The sequence below is a fragment of the Erpetoichthys calabaricus genome, chromosome 8, assembly GCF_900747795.2.
Source record: "Erpetoichthys calabaricus chromosome 8, fErpCal1.3, whole genome shotgun sequence".
Taxonomy (NCBI): Eukaryota; Metazoa; Chordata; class Cladistia; order Polypteriformes; family Polypteridae; genus Erpetoichthys; species Erpetoichthys calabaricus.
In genome coordinates this window covers 102,869,337-102,886,867 of record NC_041401.2, presented here as the reverse complement: position 1 = coordinate 102,886,867, position 17,531 = coordinate 102,869,337, and the positions used below count along the sequence as shown (strand labels likewise).

General features: G+C 37.2%; 1 protein-coding gene across 8 annotated transcripts in view; it reads right to left on the bottom strand.

Annotated features, from left to right (window-relative positions):
* The window catches only part of LOC114655917 (myc box-dependent-interacting protein 1), a 106,572-nt gene that overhangs the window by 43,820 nt on the left and 45,221 nt on the right, over nt 1-17,531 (bottom strand). For all 8 annotated transcript variants that reach the window (XM_028807222.2, XM_028807221.2, XM_051931217.1 and 5 more), the window contains exons 2-4: nt 11,916-11,996; nt 2,583-2,637; nt 906-1,000 (exon numbers count right to left, since the gene is read on the bottom strand). In XM_028807222.2, coding sequence (XP_028663055.1) covers nt 906-1,000; nt 2,583-2,637; nt 11,916-11,996 — 231 coding nt within the window. The remainder of the gene's footprint in view (nt 1-905; nt 1,001-2,582; nt 2,638-11,915; nt 11,997-17,531) is intronic.

The following is a 17,531-nucleotide window of genomic DNA, read 5'->3' as shown; positions in this document are numbered from 1 at the left end:
TTTTTTTTGTTTTTTCTGTCCACCCTGGCCATCGGACCTTACTCTTTTTTTTATGTTAACTAATATTGTCTTATTTTAATTTCTTATGTTGTTATATTTTTTTTATTTACTGTTCTTCATTATGTAAAGCACTTTGAGCTACATTTTTGTATGAAAATGTGCTATACAAATAAATGTTATTATTATTATTATTGTTAAATAAAGACATACAAAATATTTATCAACTTGTATGCAAAATTTCACATCACAACAAGGTGTTATGAAATGGATCAGAAAATGCTGCTGAACATTGGTTCCTGTGCACTAACAGACAAAACTAATTACTGTATTGTTGTCTTAGTTTTTTCCAGTGATGACCTCAAATTAACTTTTCAGTATGTAGCAGCAGCAAGTGTCTAATCAGAAAGTGTATTATGGTGGCTCCTGGAAAAATGCTGCAGGAGCATTTAATTATGAAATAAGCTCAGGGATCCCAGGGTAGGCTGAGGCTGCGAGTAGGTAATCCAGAAGTAGTGTACAAAAGGCTGCCCATTTTGTAGTGTAGTTCAACTTAATGGGAGTGACAAAAATGACAGCTTTTTGATAGGTGGATGTATAACCACACAAAACTGCAGAGGAAAGCAAGACAGTATGTTTACAATGGCACCTGCCTGAATAGGTGCACATAGAACAGAAAAGCAGGTGCTTTCCTCTTATTGCTAGGTGTATGACTATTCCCAGCAATGTATCTGAGTATGTATGTGTACCTCAAATGCAATAAAAATAAATTAAATATGCCATTAGGGAAGAATACTCCAGGGTCTGTGGGCTAATTCTGGGTGGATGCAAAGTACATCTCTAACATTTGTAAGGACAATATATTTATTAGCTAAGAAAGCAGGTGCAGCTTTAATGGACATCCTTACCTCAACTATGGTGGTCACATCTTCTTTCCCATACCACTCTGGTTCATATATCTCTTCCAGACATTCTGACAGCTTTTTGTATGACTCATGCATACCTAGAAAGAGCAGAGAAGCAAACTTGTGATTTGGCTAAAAGTGTCACACATCAAAGAAACATGATATCAAGGTGTAGCTGTCCAGAAACACAGTCTGTAGGCTATGGAAATAGAGATTCTAACATTAAAGAAGAGCCTGGTTAATAAAATATCAGTTTATATCTGCTGAGGAAAATGGATTGACAAATTTATTTCTATAGTGATTCTCACCCAAAGGCTCTATGCATACCCATGCAAGCATGTGAAGTGACTTTTTTTACATCACACAGTGTTTCCACTGTGGTAGCAGTTTAAACTTTTTTTATGGCTATTTTTGTTTGTGGCATTCCTAACTCATAAAACCACACTATTAAGTATTATAATTCTGGCTAGTCTGTTCTCATTTTCAAAGAATTAAACCGATTCATTTAAGTAGAGGATATTAGTATCCACCATGAGGTACTTCACTGAGGAGCAAGCAATAAATCATCCAGAGCTGAAATTGGGCAAATTATTTACCGGTAATCTGTGGATTAAAGTGAAATACGAAAATTTGCCAAAATCTAATGAAGGACATTTTTCCATTTTGTACCCATTTTATTTCAGTGGTGATACTACTTTTCTAACAAGCCCTGAAAATTCTCAAACAAACCGAGCCTTCAGCTGATTTGGTGAGCACCCACAAGTAATTTACATTTAACGGCTTGACTTAACATGTTAGGTATGAATAGGAGCACACAGAAAAGAAGACATCAGATAAGGCATCCCTGTGTAAGTTGTTGTATTTGTAGTAGTATTGTCATATGTGCAGAATACAGTGGAATTCAAAACCTTCTTCCAATCCTACTAGCACATCCATCTTAGTATTAATAATAGAAAATAATCATGTGACAGATACTGTATGGCTAGAGAAACAGCATACATATGTCAAATATTTTGTCCACTGCTTAGAATTTTCTTCAGATTGCTGAGGAGTATTATATTCTTGATTGAACATTATAGAGTCAGATAGCTCCTTACTGCTTTCCTAAACTTAAGTCCATTCATTGTGTCCCACTATCATACTAACTCTGCGCTACTTCAGACATACAGTACAACAAGTGCTGGTTATCTGCCTTAATTTGTGTCATGGCCTGGTACACTGCAGGATGAATTGTGTTTCTTATGACTGGCAGCAGGGCTGGTCTGGTAGTAGACAGAGCAGTACAATGAGACTTTGATTTTATTCTCACGATCCATTTTGATTTTTTCTTACATAGATTCTACATCAAGGTTCATCACCTACTAGAAAGTTGGGCTATCCAGACTACTAAATGAGCTGTACACAGAAAAGCCAGTACTGATTTCTTTTAGTTTCTTGCTGGGATCTGTTTATAAATATTAGATCAGTGTGCTTATCTTCCTAGAAAGATGTGCTTCAGCCTAAAGAAAAGGTGCTGTTCTTTGATTTTTACTAAAGGAAGATTGGGATGTCCTGCTGCACATCCTTACCTGTTTTGTTTCCCTATAATCCTTTTGCATTTGCCTGCTTACAGTTACACAAATAGAATGACACCTAATCCAAAATCAAGCAAATGAAATGCCACGCATTGTGGCACCTTACCTTTAACAGCTGTTAAATAGGCCCTCAAATCCTTCTGTAGTTTGGTTCCTTCCATCTGTGGAAACAAAGTTATATTAAAATCACCAAATGCCATCCTTCTAATGTACCATTTGGAGGAAGTGGGTAAGCATGTTGGGGCAAGTGACGGTCGTTACCACAGGGATTTCATTGACTATAGTGATTCGCTTATGTTTTCCAATGAGCTGACAGTAAGAATCCTAACCTGTCTACAGTTCATAGCCACTTCAACATTTAATTGTGAAAAGCAACACAATACTTTTCATTTTGCTGAGCACATAAAATAATACATGAAGTAGACACTAATATTTACAGCCATACATGTAAACTGTAAACATTAATTTGGATAATCAGACAGCAGTCAGTGTCTGCAGTCAGCAGTTCCACACATACAACAGTAGAAATTTCTACAGTTTTCTTTGTTTTGTCGTGTTTGCATGTTCACACCTAGCACAGCGTCTGTATGTTCTCAGTGGCTTCTGACTTGACCATTTCTTCTGTAGACTTTTCTCAGTGTGGTGGCAGCTCATGTCTCATTTTACCCACAGTACTAGGTAGTCCTTTTGACAAGTAGCTTGTTTGCCATTGAAAGTGGTGTGAAAATATTTTTAATATTGGCATTTCTTCCTTTGCTGGTAAAAGGCTCAACAAATCAAATTATCACGGTCTCAGACAGGCTTTCCCCAACATTTGAGTGGAATCTTTCTCTAAATAAGGAATAGTATTTAGCATGTATTTAATATTTACAGCAGTGGCTAACAAAACTTTGATGTCAGACACGACAGGTTTGCTTGACGTGTACTTAATGAAAGGGCAATACACTGTGTAACAACTGCTCATCAACAGTTAAGCTTTGCCATGGTTTATAACAAATAATGTTCTGCAAAAAAGTATGCTGAGTGGCTGATATAGCAGCAAAGCTGTCAGTATGGTATGAAATCATATGATTTCAGCATTCATCTGCCATCAAATCATTGTGACTATATATATTGTAATTCAGAACATGCACTAACTCTGAAAGAAGATTTGTACTGAAATTATATTTTTCCCTGTGCAATGTGTGCTTAAATAATTGTTTCTATATGCAATGTTGCAGCACATGCTGAGTTACATATAGACAGAGTGGCTTGACAGTAGATGTATATTCACATCAAATATTTTTTTTTCCTAAATGGCACCTCATATATGAGCAAGTCCCAGGTAGCTATTTATTGTATCATCTTCATGCATTGTTTGCTTTGTCTGTGAAAACATTGAGAGCATGCAACCTTTCTGTCCCTGTGCTCTTCACACACAACTTCCCCATTCTACTTTGCACCATCTTCTGCTTTCTCCTATCTGGTGGAGGCTGTGTACTAATTACTCCTGATAGTGTTAAAGCATTACAGTGCTAATTCAGTTAGTCATTTAGTTCATTCAGTCAACCCGCTATATCCTAACACAGGATCACGGGGGTCTGCTGGAGCCAACCCCAGCCAACACAGTGTGCAAGGCAGGAACAAATCCCGGGCAGGGCACCAGCCCACCGCAAGGGCACACACACACACACTAGGGACAATTTAGGATCGCCAATGCAACTGACCTACATGTCTTTGGACTGTGGGAGGAAACCGGAGAGCCCGGAGGAAACCCAGGCAGACACGGGGGAATACATGCAAACTCCACTCAGGCAGGACCTGGGAAGCGAACGCAGGTCTCCTTACTGCAAGGCAGCAGTGCTACCACTGCGCCACCATGCCAATTCATATGAGTGTATATATGGTTTTGCACAACTGAAATAATTAACCACAGAACAAAGGGACGTGGAGGGGTATACAAGGACTACTTATTGACTATCATATTCTGTGTTGTTAAATTTTACATAATCTACAGAGCAAGATTCATGCCACAGTGGAGTGGAGGCATGGTAACTGATACAACAAGTGACAATTGTTATGAACTGAGATTTACTTTTTTTTTTGTGGAAATTCCTTTTGATGTTTATGTGTTCATTCTGGGGTTTTTCTACTCAAGAGTTTTAATTTTTGATGAGTTTTTTTATAGATGACTGCTGGAAAAAAATGAATTTTTATTATTACATTACATTTACATTTCTTTCACAAAGCCATTTTCTAAACCTAGCGTCATAGTTTTTATGACAATAATTCTCACAAGGAACCAGGACTGTGCCATGAGTGATGCCACCGGAGTGATCATATAAAGGTTGGTATGTGCATCCTTTAAGTATCCAAGGTTATATTAAAAATAGTGTTGGTGTGTGATTCTGATTTTGACTATATCTTTCCAGGTATACAAACTTGCATTTGATTTTTAGACCTTTAATTTTTGAATAGCATTTTGAAACTGACAACAGATCGATTAGATATTTGATAACTACCTCAGTTCAAATTCTTGACTACATCTCATCTCTTGATCCCTATCATTAAAAATGTTACTGTATCATTTTCAGTCAGTACAACAATAAATCTAAACCAAACTGGGTATACTACTTTACATTTTTTATCAAAGGCTTAGATTTTTAAAAGGGCCAAAGCATCCTACATATCATTATTACTTTGGCAAACACAATGCCAATCAACAATCAGCATTATGCACTTTCAGTGATTTGTGAGAAAATCTGGTGTAAACAAAAAAGGAGAAAAATGTATTAATATCGTTTTCTGAATGGAATTTTATGGTTAAAACAACCTGGACATTTGCTGTGCAGATATTTAGGAAAAGTCAAGGAAGGACAGAAGTGTGACATACATGCTAATGAAATAATTAAATATTTAAAAACTCAATGACTAATGTGGTGTATCATTCTCCGTTGGTCACTTTCTTGTCTCCGTAACCTCCAGACTTGAAAGTGGAATACAGAAATTGTTCCACTCAAACAACACAGGGACTGCTCATTTCTTCAACAGTCTCCACCCTGTCTCAGATCCTGGCTCGCAAAAATCCTGTTTTTGAAAATGCTGGCTTCAAACTTGGGTATGGGGACTAACTGCAAAGCTCTCTCTCTAGATAGCGATGATCCATTTAGGCTGGTTTTCTGCATCAAAGGGAAACATAAAAACTAAGTACCTTGTTGTACTTATTGGAAGCTCCACCTAAAGTAACACAACAAAGTTCAGCTGTTGAGCTATCTGTACACTGAAACTTGAACTCTGTTTTCTCAGATATTCTCGCCACTAATCAAAAATCACAACTTCAATATGGATAACGGAAGTGACTGGGTTGGCTGAGATTTCACCGGAAGTATGTCAGCATTACCGTGTGCATGTAGCCTGTTCGCTTTGCGGGCAGTTCTGTAATTTGCAAAATGCAAACACTCTAAACAATTTTTTCAGGAGGTTTTAAAGATTTTTGGGGGGTGCAAAACAACGAATATTGCCCCTGCAGCCTCATTAACGCTTCTGTATTTACCTGTGTTCACAGAGTTTTGAGAAATTGACTCTAAAATTTGTTTCATGGTTTGTTTTGCAAATTGTTTTGTGAAATGAAACACTGAGTTTTACTGCAAATTCAATACAAAGTACGTAGCTAGCATTAAAGTGTGCCATGTGTCTAACAGCAGCAAAACTATCAGTATACAAAAAACGTAGCCAGCACCAGTTTGACGTGGGGAAAAGACAACACATTGTGGATCGAAAAATCTGCATGTAAAGAGCACAGCAGTGAAGACCACAAATCAAATTGATGCGGGCTGTGAACTTTGTATTGTAAGGTGTGTGAAAATATTTCAATGCACTGAAAACATATCCAACAGTGTATGCAAGAGCAACAATAAACAGTCAACTTTCTTTATTCATGAATACATACTGTATGCTGTAAAACTGTGTGTGTTTGTGTGAGTTTGTGAGATTCAGTATGTGCGAGTGTGTGTATGTGATTTAATAGATTCAAGTGTTTGTATGTGATTCAATATGTGCACCTGCATTTCAATATACAGTAGCTATATTCAAATTATATTTTTTTCTTCCAAAAAGCACCTAATTTGTGGACAAGTGCCACATCCCATCGATCCTTCCATGTTCATTCTCGCATTTGCCTACATTATTGGGTCTGCAGAAGCACTGCGAGTAAGCCACCTCTGTGTTTTTTACATGCAGTTCACTCTGTGTACGATGTGCCACCTCACATGTTCTCCTTTGCCTATGTTAAACTGTTACTGGCAGTGTACTTTAAATTCCAAATGTGAGAAACAATTGAAATGCAAATTCAGGTGAGTGTATATAATTTTTTTAACTAACTAAAAATGAATGGAGCCCCAGTAGTTTGCAGTTCTCTGTATCATCATTTGTATTGCATTCAGAAGAAAAATATGAATCATTATAATTGATATTTTTGCTGTGATTATTATATATTTGTCTGGAGGAGAGTGAGAGAGCAATTTACATTTGAGTAGCAACATGCAGTACATGCAAGTGTGTGTATGTCATTCAGTACGAGTCAGCATTTCAGGATAGCTATACTCAAATCATATTTTTTTTCTACAAGGCAAATCATTTATGGCCATGGCTTCCTATTTTGACAGCAGCAGTGATGGGATTGTGTACAGAAAGGATCAGCTGTTAGCCCTGTGGCAGCATTCTTCATTTGCCCAACATAAGGTGGATATACTGAAGGAGCTTCAATGCAGATACTGTAATAGTAGCACTGGTGTTAAAAGAGAAAAGGAGGAACTGAGATATAAACCTATCTTCCATCGATTGTTAGGAGAAATGTAACATCACTGCAGAATAAGATGGAATTAACTCTACTGGCAAAACCACAGATGGAATATCATGAGTGTAGCCTTATGAGAAATGGCTGGATAAAAATATTCTGGATTCACATATTGCCTTAAAAGGATTTACCATGTTAAAAGCAGACTGAATATTCCCAACAATGCAGTAAGGTTAAAATAGGGGGGCTAGTTGTGCTTGTAAACAACAAATTCTGTAATCCTGGACATTGAGCAGTTAAAGGGAAAATAAGCTATCCAAACATTGAGATGCTGAGTTTTCTCACATCATTCTGCTTGTGGTTTACATCCTTCCCTCTGCAGTTCCACATGTACATGTGACATCAGACACAAAACTATTAGTGCATTTCAGATGCAGCACCCCGGTGCATTCATTGTAATCTCTGGAGACTTCACTCAGGCATCTCTCTCAGCAACCTTACATGTTTGATCAGTTTGTCAAGTGTAGCACACGAAATAACAGAACACTCAACCTCTTACATGTAAATGTCAAAGGCACATACAGCCCTGCTGCTCTTCCCCGTCTTGGATGATCGGGCCACAATCTCATTCATCTTATACGAGTATGCCAGTATAAGTCTATTGAAGAGTCAGAGTCACCTTACACAGAGTCACCTTACACTTAGTAAATACTTACACTTTCTTAATTTACTTATGGATAATTCTTGTTATACATGGATTTGTACCTTGTTAGCATACTTAAGATTATTAGAATTCTTATTATATGTATATTTGTGCCTTCTTTTTCTACTGATATAACCCTGCAATTTCCTTCAGGATTAATAAAGTTTCTATCTATCTATCTATCTATCTATCTATCTATCTATCTATCTATCTATCTATCTATCTATCTATCTATCTATCTATCTATCTATCTATCTATCTATCTATCTATCTATCTAGTTCTGGAAGTCCTTCCATTTTCACAAAGAAAATCCACTGTTCATTCTTCATCCTCTTTTTCCATCTCCACAGTTGTACTACCACATAACACATTGTGTCAGAAGGTAACACACTCCCCACCACACCACTACAACACGTTCATCACTTTGGTAACAACTAATAAAGGTAGCTTTCTGAGGTGCTAAATCAATGTAACAATAATATTCAAAATGTTCCCCAGTTTGACAAATTTTTACCAGTGTCTTATTTTGACCAGCATGCCACACACCACTGCTATGTCACAATGTTAACTTAACTGCTAATGAATATATGAAAACAAAATTGCAAGATTTGATTTTAATGAAGTGACTTTCAAGCAATATTAAACTGAATAAATTAATTAAAAAATTAATAATTGAAATTTCAAAAAGTGACACTTAGGGGTAGGGCAGTAGTTTTATCTGCTTTTTTCACCCTTTAGAATATTTTCTGCTGTTTTTCAGCTGCCCAAGAGCAAAGCACATTATGAATAGAGAGTATGCATGCATCAGGGGTCTCATGATGGTATGTGAGTGAATTTTTAAGAGAGATAACAAAGCCAGGTATATAAACACAAGTTGGTGAGTGTTGACCCTAAGAGGAAGGCAAGGGTAAAAGAGCACACTTAAAGTGGGGGTCATTTCCAGTAGGTAGGTATTGCATTGATAGTTGCTTCGGATTAGAATCGAAGAAAGCATTATTCTGATGTTCCAGCCATAGCCCACTTCTCTCACATCCACAAATCACTGATCACCATTTAGGATCTTGATTTATTTGCCTTTTATGCATTTTGATAAACTTTTCTTAGCTGTAAATGGCTGGTTTAATCCTTGAAAACGAACGCAGTGGTATCCTGTGACAGGATCGCACTAATAACCACATTTCCTAGATGCCACTGTCCTCTGCAGTCATATATCGGAATGATGCAACCAGTGGAGGGAGTTAAATGTATGTGTGCTGATTTGAAGGTTCTGGTGACAGTTTCTGTCAGTGATATCACAAGAACAACACGATCTAACCAAACTTTTCTTATAACTCAAGTTAAATCTTGCACTTAATAACTAATTAAAGATGTAGTTTACCACACGAAATTCAGAGCCTTCTTTTTTGTAACAGCTAACTGCAGATTACTCTTCCCACAATCATAGTAACTAAGTGAGATTCAAGAAATTTTATTACTTCTAACAACATCCAACAACTGTAAAATAATTAATACATATATATTATATAGTTTGTTTATTTTTCAAGTATTTTCTCAGAAGTTCATCTACGCTCTGACTGTCCTCTAACAAATACAAGTCTACTTGCCCACTTCCACTCACTACACTTAGATGTTAGTCCCACACCACCAAAAATTGAGGAGGGTCCTGAAGGTCCCACTGGATTTCCACAGAAATAAAAAACCTTTACTCCAGTGTAACATTGAATTTAAAAATATGTTTACCAAAGTTTCTTTGTTTGATTTCTGTACATTACACAGGATTTGTTTTGAAGGCTTTGCAAGCTTGCTGTGGGCATGAAAATTTTTATTTGGTAGCACATACACTTAAGAGCAGGTCTTTTCACAAATGAAAATAACAAAACGGACATATAGAAGTGTACTAGCAGATAAAAAATCTTAGTTGATGTTAACAGTCTATGCAGAAGCAAACACTACCATGTTCATGACTAAAACAATGTCATGGCGAAATCACTGTGCTTTGACATTATTCTCTTATTGGTGCTTGGGAATTGCTGTCAAAGGCTTTAAATAAAAAAGTTTTACAATTGAATAATTTCTCAGAGCAACTATTTTTTATAGTTAATGTTTGTAATTAACACATATACTAGGTTGCCTGGTTTCACAGGTAGACCTAAATTTTATGAGGCTCACTGTAGGAGCTATTATTGACCATCCATCCTGCCACTGACCTCAGCTATATTCAGATGTATGCTTATTTTTAATATGAACATTTGAATCTTAATTTTTGGTTAATTTGATACCCATAGTGTTTACTGCCTGTAAACTAATTGATGAAATTAGGACCAGGATGACATTTGATAAAACTGCTTCTAAAGAAAAAAATCGGGAGTGGTCTCCCCTAGACTTTCTTGTATACTCAGATATGGGGATGGATAGTTGAGGTGTAAACTGCAAGACAATGATTATATTTTTATATTATGTACATTAAAGAACCATCAACAACAAATCAAATCAAATTAATTAACATATTGAACAATTATTATAAAAGTAAAGTTGAATAAATCGGACCCTGCAGCTGCATGAATAAAAGGTAAAGAACCCATCCATCCTCCAACCCGCTGAATCCGAACACAGGGTCACGGGGGTCTGCTGGAGCCAATCCCAGCCAACACAGGGCACAAGGCAGGGAACCAATCCTGGGCAGGGTGCCAACCCACCACAGGACACACACAAACACACCCACACACCAAGCACACACTAGGGCCAATTTAGAATCACCAATCCACCTAACCTGCATGTCTTTGGACTGTGGGAGGAAACCGGAGCGCTCGGAGGAAACCCACGCAGATACGGGGAGAACATGCAAACTCCACGCAGGGTGGACCCGGGAAGCGAACCCGGGTCTCCTAACTGCGAGGCAGCAGCGCTACCACTGCGCCACCGTGCCACCCAGGTAAAGAACCACTTCCGGTTAATGAAAATAGCCCAACTGTTGATAGAAATCTACATTTTGTACCTAATACTTGTATGAAAAATTTGGTTGACCTTAGTGATAGCATACTCAAGTTATCGTGTTTACATACACACAGACAGAAAGACAGACAGACAGACATAATTCCAAAAATGGTATTTTCGGACTCAACAATGTCTAAAACGACAAGATTCATCAAAATCTCGAAATGGACTTTTTGGAGGATTCCTGTACTTTCCCTATACTTAGAATACGAGAAAGTCAGGAAGGTCTAAAACGTTGAGATTCATCAAAATTTTGACATCAAATCTTTGGACTATTCCCATACTCTCCCTATACTTTGCATACGAGAAAGTAAAAAAATGAACCTTTATGAAACAAGTAGACAGAGGGTTGTGGAAAAGATAAGCCAACAACTACTGATTTTTAAAGTTTTGAGGTAGCTAGTTCAGTAAGTTACATTTATTTAGGACTGTAAATTCGATACTAGAATTATAATTACTTTGTTTAAAACACATTGATTTTGCACAAATAAGCAATATTTTGTTATGTGAGAGCTCAAATAAATAAAATAAAACAGTAGTATAGTGTAAGTCAGGTTGTTGCATCTCTTCCAGTTAGGTCTCAGCAAGGTGCTTTAAGGTCATCATCTAAATGACATCCATTGATATAAATAGTTCCTGTGAGTCTGAGTAGTCCTTAAAGTGAAAAAATAACAGATAGATACCAGTATCAGCAGATACTCAAAATTTCAATATTAGTATCAGAAAAGCAAAAATGGTATCATGCCATATTTAATATATTGTGTTGTATTCATTGTATGTTGTTAATATAATGCTACTGTCACTAAGCTTTGAACAACAAGTCTGTAAGAATCTCATTATATTATGTGTTCAAGAAAGCATATTTATCACTGATATTTGGCAGCATCAAAATCAAGTTCTAAGCAAGAGGCTCACTAAGTAGCCCAAGAGGGAAACTCAACTAAAGCAACAGAAGCGCAATTCTTACCAGCTGCTTGTTGAAGTTCTGTACACTTTCTTCAAACATCTCATCTTTTGTCTCATCTGCTTTGCCCAGCTTCTGCATCACCTGCAATCAAAGAAGCAACTTGGATTAGGGTGACCTAAAAATAACAACTCCATTACTTTCCCCATTAAATATGGGTTTCATCTCACACTATTAAAAATCCAAAGAAGCTGAAACTCATCTGCTGGTAATGATCAAGCACTGATTGAAGGGCTTTTTCATCTGCCGTTACAGATTGGATAAGAATAAAAGTCAACAGGGTTAACAAGCTGTTAACCTCAGACTGGTACACAGTTTCAAAAATGGGATCTACAAGGCATTCCACCAGCAAGATACAAACAGCAACAATGTCAGGTGCTTTCAATTTCTCTGTCTTTCTTGAACACCTTGACCTTATCATAGCTAGAGATTTTACCACTCTTCATCTTCAAGTCCCACGTGCATTGCCGTCCTTAATTTTTTTTTCTTCAAGTTTATTCTTGTTTCCATCAAAGAAGAAGGCCCCAGGGGTAACCAGGATGTGAGACTTAAAACCACCAAGACTTCTGCTCTTCTGGAACTATATGATGTAGCTCACATTTAGTGGTCCATGAAGTAGTGGTTGGTACTGTAAGGTGAGATCTGTTAGCTGCAGAGTAGATTTATCTTCACTTTCTTTCATACTTCCGAACCTGCAGCACCTTTCTAACCACATGAAAAAACAACCTAACCATACAAAGATTAAAGTGTTTGACTTGTTGGCCTCATTTCCTGTCTCAAACTATTTTAATCATGAACATAAAACATTTATATCTCCAGCATAGATGATCTTTTTGAGATTTTTTGCTATCCTCTTTCTTGTTAATATTCTCAGACTACAGTTGGGAAAAAATGTGCTGTGAATCTTTGGAATATAACAGGCACCCTGAATACATTGACATCTTATCTTTTCAAAAACAGTTTTTAGGATACTGCCAAATTTTAAGTCCTAGAAGTACTGTTGAGTTAAAAATAATATCCCATTATCTCTTAGATTTTCTTTTTACTTTTTGACCTGATTCGTTTTGGGAAAGAAAGCATCTGAGGGTTTCAAGTTAAAGTTTACCTTTACTCAGTAAAAATTGCTGACCAAGAGTGCATGGAAGAATGTTAGCGCCTTGGATACCCGCAGAGCTCCATGGGAGTTGCGGTTGGACACAGTTCTGCTGGGTTCTGTGGGGGTGGCCAGGGGGAGCTACAGAGCCCTACTTTGGGCTTCCACCACACCTGGGAGTGATTCCAGGCATCCCTAACAAGCCACCTGGAATACTTCCAGATGCAGCTTAAAAGGAGCCAACTCACTTCACTCAGGGAGCCAGAGTCAGTAGGTAGAGGGCAAAGGTTGCCAAAGGAGGAGTGGAGGCGGAAAGAGGAAGAAAGAAGAAAAGTGCTGTATGCTGTACACATTGTACTGTGCTGCTTGTGAGAGCAGTTTGGGAAGCTTTCCCACTGAAAGTAAAGTGTGTTGTGCTTGAACTTGGGCCTGGTGTCTGCTTGTGTCGGGTTTGGGTGGCTGGAGTGCCCCCATGTGGTCATACTCATTTATACTTAGAACCTTAGAATCTAAACTTGTCCTTGAAGCTGTGTAGTCACTTAGTTTCTGATGTTGCAAATGCTACAAACAAATCAAACACACTGTAAAAGCTCTGCTCTCTTATTTATGCCTTTCTAAACAGGAAAACCATTTATATAAGTATAAACTGTCACTAACAAATGGCAGCTAAGACTGCAGGGCTGTTAGCCCATTCTGAAAATACACTGGCTCAAGAACAAAGCTTATTGTCCTCCGCTTATACTGTGAAGTGGAAAACTAGCTACAACCTAGTACAAACACAAACTCTTGTACAATGCCGTGGTAAAGTAATCTCATGTATAAAGCTAAATGTTCAGTATGCTGGTTTGTGAGTAAATTCATCAATTGTATTTCATATTCCCACAGAACTAATCCTAGCCCAAAAAGACTTGAAAGATATTCAGGCCCCATCTAGTGAGTGGTAAATACACAGTGAAACTGAAAGATTTATTCAGCAATAATAGTGCAGAAATGCATATCTTCATTTACAAAATGGATATACAAACTGCATGAGACAGCATGAATGCAGAATTATCAAGAAAAGTTCCACCAGTAAATCAAAAATAAACTGATAGTTAGAATTTAAAGATAGCTCTGACATACTAAGCAGCTGCTGTACATATCTCAGTGTACTGGTGGGTGCTTTAATAGACAGTCTGTTAAACATAACACAAGGCATTTGTCAGCTAAGGTTCGCTGTTGACCCTCAGACAGCATGGCAATGTAGCAAAGAGAATGGTGCTTTGAAAAATGATGATGATGTTGTATCCACTAAAAAATATTTTATTGATGGATACTTTTGGCAGATTTTTTAAGAAAATACATACACATAGATAATGGCTAGAATTCATGCTGTTAGCCATTGTAGCAGTGTGCTGCCCTAAATATGCAATAAATTTAAAACAAATGTATACTGTATGCACCCTTGTTAGCAGAGGCCATTGTTAAGGTCTTCGAATGAAAAAAATTTGATGTGCCCAGCACATGACTTTTGCCTTACAAAACACACAATAGTTATCTCCATGGAGCAAAATCTTAGTAACACTTTAGATGAGGTACTGCAAAAATGAATCAATTACTGATTTACTCATGCAACAAGACCTTAACAAAGGCTACTTTTTGTCTTCATAACATGTACAAAGCATCAAGTAAATGGTCATTCATCTGTGTAAAAGATGCATTTTTGCAGTAACTAAATTAACTAAAGTAATAGGCTTCTAGTATTTTCCAGTGCATAGTGTGGCCTCCAGGGTGACGCTGCAGCCTCCCAAACACCCAACACAAACAGGCTTGGGCACAAGTTCTTCACACACTAAGGCTTTTATTGTGGGAAATGCTTCCCTCAGGTTTATTTATTTATTTTTAACTTTTATTGAATTTATTTAAAGCAACATTAATTAATGTAACATTCCATACAATCAAGTCAAACTTAACAAAACTAAATTAAATTCAACCCCCACCCATGAGAAAGAGAGAAAGGCCAACAGCCAGAGAAAAACTTTTGAGAGTAGTCTAGAGGGAAAGGAGTCTTTCTCCCCAATATAAATGCTCATTCTAAAATATTATTGATTAGATCCTGCCAGGTTTTTAAAAAGTTTTGAACAGATCCTCTAAGATCCTCTTGATTTTTTTCCAATTTCAAGTTGTATATAACATTATTTATCCACTGACTTAACAAAGGTGGCCTTCGAATTCTTCCAGATGAGCAAGATTCTACGTGTTAATAGTGAAGTAAAGGCAATTACAGTTTGTTTGTCCTTCTCCACTTTAAGTTCATCTGGGAGTATACTAAACACAGCTATTAATGGATTAGGAGTGATTGTGACACCAAGGGTGTCTGATGGGCATTTAAATTTTTTGTCCAGAATGATGTTAATTTAGTACATGCCCAAAACATGTGGTCTAGTGAAGCTGGAGCTTGATTGCAACTTTCACAGGTTGTATTTTGCACTGGAAACATTTTGGACAATTTTAAATTCAGTGCATGGCTGCCTTCCAGTCTTTTTCTGAAATGTTGAGTAAGAGATCCTTTTCCCACTGTACTTTGGGATCTTTTAAAGGAAGGGACTTTAAACTAGAATCTCTGAAGCCTATGAAAAAACTCATAATCCCGGGCCACCTTAAATTTCTTCACACCTTTCCATTAGTATCTTTTGTTTTGCAAATGTGTTGATCAGCACCGGCAGCAGGCAGCCTGCTATCCCATCCCCCTACTGATGTAGCTTGTCATACGCAAAGTTCTTTATTTAAAACACATACATTTCATGTGTGTTCCATGTCTACAACGATCTGTTTAAATGTAGGATTACAGGAAATGTGAGGCAAGAAATGTTGAACACATAACTTAAACAGAAACTTTTTTTATATTCTACTGATTATTGACCAAATGCTGACATGAAGTGTATAATGTGTGAAGACTGAAGTCCAAATATCAAATAAACACTTTCACAATAGACACAAATATTACAAAACATGTGCGCCGTTTTTCAAGAATTTAACCAAAGGAAAAGAAATTGGGATAGGGTATGACACACACATCCACATATACATCTGCTTGGCTGGTGTAAAGGTAAGAACTGCTGTCTCCAAGTCAAGAGGTGGCAGTTTTGATCCCAGGGCTTTCATGTATTAACTGTTTTGAGTAGTGAGAGGCTATTTATTACTACGATTACAGAATAAAAACATACATTTTATTTTTTGAGTCTGTAACAGCCAGTGTAAATTTATGGTATTTGTAAAAGTTAGTGTTTTGTTTCATTATTTACTTTTATTCTCTGAGTCACGTTCACGCTCCCCCCGATCTGACACTGTTAGTTTTCAAATAAAGACGTACTATAACAGAGGTGAACTCAGATGAGGATGACGGTTCTCCATCAGAGAAAGAGAACAGAAGCCCTCCACGTAAGAAACATCCAGTCACACATAAGAACAAAACAGCGGCAACAGGCATACAGGCAAAAGATGGCACCGTTTGGATACAGCAAGAGGTCAGGCGTCATCCTGCCAGTTAATTTGCCACACAAGTCCTTCAATGAAACAGCAGGACCTACAGAGCTCTCCAAGGTATCATGCAAAGTTCTGTTTGCGATTATGTTTCATTATGGTCTTTATATAAAAAACATTTATATGTTACTTATATAAAAGCCAGATCGAATGTTTTTTATCTTGATTTATTTACTTATCTTCCTACAGCGTAAAGTCACAAGTAGACTGCAGAGCTTCCTGTGTTTGTTCGACATGGGCATGCTGACAAAGTACATGTGCAATTCCACTCCTTATTCAGGAAAAGATCCCAGTCGTTCCATGGGAGAAATATTTAATCTGACCTGCAATGATAAAAGGGAAGGTGTCCAATCTAATGCTGTTTGCTAGAGAATTCACTGGAAAAAGCACACTTTTGTTCAAATTAATTTTGAGTCCGGATATCTTTTGAAATTCTGCCAGTACAGTTAGGGCTGCAGGCGCTGAATTTTGTGGGTCTGATATATACAGTACCATATTATATGCATATAGTGATATTTTCTGTTCAAGTCCTTTTCTGAAAATCCCTTCTACCTCTGATGCATTTCAAAATTGAACAGCCAATTGCTCCATGGTGATTGCAAATAGCAGTGGTGACAAGGGGCATCCTTGTCTAGTACTGTGTTCTAGTTTGAAGTAGTCTGAGATGGTGTTATTAATACAAACTGAAGCTTCTGAACTGGTATACAGTAGTACAATGCACATATGTTAGGGACAAACCCAAATTTATGCAAAGTGGTGAATAGATAATCCCATTTAACCATATCAAATGCTTTTTCTGCATCCAAAGATAATATGATCTCTGGAGTGTTGGACTTTATGGGTGAATATATTACATTAAATAGGCATCGAGGATTAGAAGCCAAATGTCTAACTTTAATAAATCCAGTTTGGTCTTTTGATATTGCTGAAGGGAGTACTTTCTCAGTCCTTCTAGCTAGGACTTTGGAGAGTAAATTAACATCATTATTCAGAAGTTAGATTGG